The sequence below is a fragment of the Mycetomoellerius zeteki genome, unplaced genomic scaffold, assembly GCF_001594055.1.
Source record: "Mycetomoellerius zeteki isolate Tzet28-1 unplaced genomic scaffold, Tzet1.0 scaffold204, whole genome shotgun sequence".
Lineage (NCBI taxonomy): Eukaryota > Metazoa > Arthropoda > Insecta > Hymenoptera > Formicidae > Mycetomoellerius > Mycetomoellerius zeteki.
This window is the reverse complement of record NW_017257000.1, coordinates 829,992-835,671: the sequence shown is the minus strand read 5'-3', so window position 1 is coordinate 835,671 and position 5,680 is coordinate 829,992. Positions and strand designations below refer to the sequence as shown.

The 5,680-nt window shown below is 33.0% G+C and overlaps 1 protein-coding gene across 3 annotated transcripts in view; it reads left to right on the top strand.

The window, feature by feature from the left end:
- Positions 1-4,989, top strand: part of LOC108722445 (serine proteinase stubble) — a 20,374-nt gene extending 15,385 nt beyond the window's left edge. For all 3 annotated transcript variants that reach the window (XM_018447568.1, XM_018447567.1, XM_018447566.1), the window contains 6 exons: positions 2,708-2,796; positions 3,031-3,116; positions 3,296-3,433; positions 3,546-3,682; positions 4,307-4,464; positions 4,589-4,989. In XM_018447568.1, the coding sequence (XP_018303070.1) occupies positions 2,708-2,796; positions 3,031-3,116; positions 3,296-3,433; positions 3,546-3,682; positions 4,307-4,464; positions 4,589-4,747 (767 nt within the window). In that variant the 3' untranslated portion in view covers positions 4,748-4,989. The remainder of the gene's footprint in view (positions 1-2,707; positions 2,797-3,030; positions 3,117-3,295; positions 3,434-3,545; positions 3,683-4,306; positions 4,465-4,588) is intronic.
- The last annotated feature ends 691 nt before the right edge of the window (positions 4,990-5,680 follow it).

The window sequence follows — 5,680 nt, the reverse complement described above, 5'->3', positions numbered from 1 at the left end:
TCCCTACATACATTTTAATATACATTTCTTTAAGTATTTTACATTTAGCATTTTAAATAGAATTACATTTTAAATGGCATTTTAAATGCAAAAATACCCAGCCTTGCATATTATAGAATAATATGCACCGTGTATTAAGAATATGTGCAGTTTAAATTAAATAAATAAATAAATAATAGATATTGTCGATTGTTAATGATAAAATTGAAAAATGTCTATGACGTATTGCATACTTGGTAATACGTTAAACCTTCATATCTTGTTTATGATTTTTATTCCACATTAAATGTGGTGGCACGGCTCTAATAAAAAGACCGCTGTTAGCGGTTCACTCTGTTAGATATCAAGGAGCAATGATAATTCAATCCGTTAAGTTAAATAACATTTTGTTATTTTCAAAACTTCCATATGTGTCAAAATGTAAATCAATTAATTTCAATAATTAGTTTTAAAGTAAACAATATCCACAAATTAACCTATATACATTTACTAAATAATAAACTTTTGAGCTAAGTTTAATGTTCTTGAGTAAATTGTCTAACTCCATTGTTTTAGTTAAATTAACGACATATTGAATATATATGGCGACTTATAAAAATGATAAAAAATAACTCAAATTGGGTATAAATTGACATTATGAATTTAACAGTGTAGTGTAATATATAGAAGTTTGTACATTCACTTTGTCTCTTAAGTCTTCCTTTTTTTCCTTGATCTTCCTTTAATTTCCTGTCGACTATTTTTATCACCAATTATTTCACGACTCCACACGTTCGCGTGTATTCCAAGCATGCAGTTCCACTTCTTTGCCGTTTACCTAAAAAAATTGCACAGTTTCCTTGCCTTTCATTTATCATCTTGGGTTCTTTTTTCCTTTTAATATCGATAGTTCTTTCATTCATCGACACATATTTTGTGTTCCTTCGATCTTTTCTTGATCTGCATGTACATGATATACAATTCAAGCATGTTAAATAAAAAAGTCTTGCCTCTTCACATGTATGTTTGCCTAAAAATTATTTTTATCGGTATTGTAAAATTGTGTTTTTTCCACATGATTATCCGTCTGAATTCCAATAAATGTTGACGGTCGTCTCCTTGATCTCTTTGCATTTTTCACCTCGAAATAAAAACAGTCTTGTCAAAAGTAAGTGTTCACTTGAACGAAGAAGTGTAATTCTTGTTTTAATGAATAAATCTCAAATCTCTTGAATTAATGAATAAAAAATTATACGATGGAAATCGTAGGTCACTTCTTACAAAGGGATAGTATAAACTTTTGAAATTTGTAGAAAGTGCAACAGGCGAATGGATATAGATATCATAACAGCTGTCGTTCGTGGATTAATTTTCTAATGGTGAAATGCGGTTTTTCTGCATCGCCATCGGCTCATAAAACTTTGACGATCTCTATGCTCCGTCTCTTTCCCATAATCTGCTCGATAAAACGCTTCGTTGCATTTGCGACAACCGTTTTTCGCAAGGGATCACTTTAAACAATGCGATGCACTAATAAGCGCATGAATTTGTTCGCGACTAATCGAGAAACATCCTTGTAATACCCTTCACTAAAGTTCCAAAAAAGTTCTAAAAAAGTAATTTAATAAATCTAAAAAATCTTTTAGCTCTCCTATAATTCAAATTGTAATATATTATGGAATAAAATGAACAGAGTTTTAGAATTTTTATTCTTCTCAAAGCGATGTGATTAAAAAAATAACTATATCGCATGTTTACATGTACAAAAATAGTTATCGTAATAATTATCAAGGGCATCATTTTAAATTGTTGATTTTATAATGTACATATATATGATGAATATTTCATGTGACGATTTTAACTTTAATGAATTATAAATATTATTATATTGTTTAAGTTATTTATAAAAGATATAATAATCTAAAATTAAGTGTATATGTATATAATGTATATCTTTAAATTTCCTAAATATATGTTCTTCAAATGATGGAAATTTAATTAAAAATATAATTTTCAATTACTATCAATGAATACTTGTTCTTTAATCAAAACTATTTTTTTATCAACAGTCTTAATTTAGGCTAACATTCGAACTCATGAATAATGCTATTCTTTCATCTGTCAGGCGATGTTCGAGTAAGTGAGTAATATAGCACCACGAGTTACTTGATTACCGTCAAAATTACTTAGTTACATGCAATGCAGACCAAGGTTTAACATTAAAATCAGACAGAAGGAGTTATTAAATAATCATCGCATTACTCCAAGTCCAATTTCGGCAAGAGAAGAACGGGGAAGAAACATTAATATCGTGATCGATTATTATATATCTTCGACAGTTTGCGGTTCGACTTTAAAGGCGTTGATTGTCACAGAACTATATTTAAGCGTCATTGCGCGTTATTGTAATTATAGGTTACGATAGATAGAATTTCCATGTTCTCTGTGCATACAATTCAGGATTCTCACTGTTTTGTTTGTCGCAAAAAGATAGATTTTCACTCAACTATTTGCGTATATATAAATATTATTCTAATTACTACTATATGTAAGAGTTCTGCCGTTCCTCCGGAATTAATTTACTTGACACCTGCTGTCTATTTCAGAAGGAAAAATTTGGCAACTCTAGGGCAAATCTTCACGCCAAATAATTAGACCTGACAACCACGCTATAATATTAACGGCGACATTTTAATTGCACGCGAATCCAGGCAATTGCGTTTTGCAGGTTGCGGCATACCGATCGTCTCGAAACAAATCGCGCAGAGGAGGATCGTTGGCGGTGACGAGGCCGGTTTCGGCAGTTTCCCGTGGCAGGTCAGATATGATGATAATGTGAGACACCTTGAGCCTAATACACAATTGAAAAGTACAGGAATAGGAAATAATAAATTTCAATCTATCAGAAACTGTGTATTCTGATACAGACTGTTTCTAATATAGGTTGAAATATCTTTTTGTTCTTATTGCCTGTACTTTTCAATTGTATATTAGGCTTTAGTTCGGATTTTGATAAAACTTATCGTTAAAATTATTTTTTTGTTTTGACAGGCTTACATACGGATCGGTTCTAGCAGATGTGGCGGCACTTTGGTCAATCGATTTCATGTTGTCACCGCTGGGCATTGCGTTGCAAAGTGAGTGGGGAACAATTTGTTTGCATACGAGTAGCTCATTAGCAGAAGTCGTTATCTCCATTTAAATTCTTTTTGGCGAGAACGAAAAAATTTGTATAATTTTAAAATAATTATGTATTAAATTTTAAGTGCAAATTGTTACTAATTAGAATATTTAATAAATTTTTCGAATGTTTTAGAGCGTCGGCGAGACAAGTCCAGGTTACTCTCGGCGATTATGTGGTGAATTCCGCGACCGAATCTCTGCCAGCTTATACTTTTGGAGTTCGAGAAATCAGAGTGCATCCTTATTTCAAATTCACGCCACAAGCAGACAGGTGTGTTCGCATGTATTATTAATACACTTCATATGAATACTTCGAATGCACATCGTGAATGCTGAACAGAATGAACTCTATTGATTTCACTCTCATATTTGTCGTTTATCAGGTTTGATGTGGCCGTGCTTCGATTAGATCGACCAGTTCATTACATGCCCCATATAGGGCCTATATGCCTACCAGAAAAAAACGAAGATTTTCTAGGGCAATACGGCTGGGCTGCGGGATGGGGTGCTTTGCAAGCAGGTAGAACTTAATGAAAAAAATCATTTTATTCGTCCATTATAATTTTAAACTCACTTTTCATTTCTCGTCTTATAAATTCTGGATTAAAATTCTTTAGCTTACTGGATAATTCTTGCAGTATTAATATAATAAGCATTACCTTGGAGAAAAAATTTTTATTGAAAAATATTTTTAAAAGTTTTAATAATATTTTTTTAATGTGTGATAAAACTTAAAATTTATAAAGATTTCTGAAACAATATTTTAAACTTTTCCAAAGTTTTTACAAGTTTTTTTTTCAATTATGGAAGGAGAAACCTTATAAATTTTAGAATATATATATTTCAGAATTATAAATATAACAGAAAGAATTATACTTCTGAAAAGTGTGGTCCAATTAAAAAGATTTGAGAAATTTTCTAGAAAGTTAGAAAATTATACAGAGAGAAAGTCTGAAAAACAATTTTGAAATATTATAAAGAATTTTAGAAAAAAATTTCACAGAGTGACTTACATGCATACATATTCAAAGAGAGAAATAAAATATCTCACACCTAACTTTATATTGATTTGCTATAAATAATCAATATCTTGTCATTTACTTACCTTTTATTAATTATTTATCTCGTTATATGAATTATTTAGGTTCTAGATTACGGCCGAAAACATTACAAGCGGTAGACGTGCCCGTGATCGATAATCGTCTCTGTGAGCGGTGGCATCGGTCCAATGGCATCAACGTCGTCATTCATGACGAGATGATGTGTGCCGGTTACCGCAGCGGCGGTAAGGATTCGTGTCAGGTAAGCGCTTTCGTCATCGTGGGTGCGTACTGTTTGAACGATGAATTGTCATTCCGCTTCTTTCTTCTCTCATCTCTTCTTCGCTAACGCATTTTCTTAAGAATACGAGCCATTTAAATTTCAGGGTGACAGTGGAGGTCCATTGATGTTGGAGAAAACTGGCCGATGGTACCTCATCGGCATTGTCTCCGCAGGTTATTCCTGTGCACAGCCAGGTCAACCAGGGATCTATCATCGCGTGGCCAAGACTGTCGACTGGATCACGTATGTCATAAACTCGTAACGCATCCTCAACCGCTGAAGAACTATTCTCAGGAGGAGAGATCTTGAGAATCCTGAAGAGCCGCGAACTTTGCATGACACAAAATTCGGGCATCTTTCATGTCGGAGAATGATTTCCGGGATCTAGATCACGTCTGAGAAATTATTCTTCGAGTGATTAGTCTGAAAATCAACGTGACAAAAGAGTTTAACGAGGAGGTTAATTTAAACTGACTTCCAGAAAACGGACCATGCCTAATGAAATTAAGGGGATGCTGGAGCGACGGCCGAACTTGATCGAGGTCGACTTGATAGTACAGACTTTTTTAAATTCCAAATTCGATAATAGTGACATCTTTCATTCATTTCTTATATTTATTATACAGAGTGTTCCCGGATTAAACCGCGAAACTTAAAATATAAATTCAGGACTTCAAAACAAACAAAAATTTTCCTCATATGCTTGCAAACGCTTCGTTTAAGAAATTTTTACTTCTGAAGTTACAGAACTGTAGGAATGAATAATGTCGAAATAATGTCGAAATAAGGTCTATCCTTATTTATTATTGTTTCACATAATAATCAAAATTTAATTATTAAATATTTTGTTCAAAATAATAACCTCCAACCCAGAGACAAGCATTACATCTATCAATGAGAGAACGAATGGCTGACTGACATTGTGCGTTTGTGATTTCTTTGTACGCTTGCACAATTCTTCGTTTTAATGATTGAAGATCATTAACAGGCATTTTGTGAATGAAGTTCCTAACGCAGAACCAGATCTTCGGGTGCTTGTTGATGGTTTTGATCGAAATGCTGTAATATGATGGCTTTTCTTCTTTCATTTTGCAGTGATGCAAAACTCCATCAGCCCGGGGAACCATATTAAATGATCCAGTTTCCTTCAGTCGCTGAAATGTTAAAGAGAACACTGATTTATCCGATAATCTTC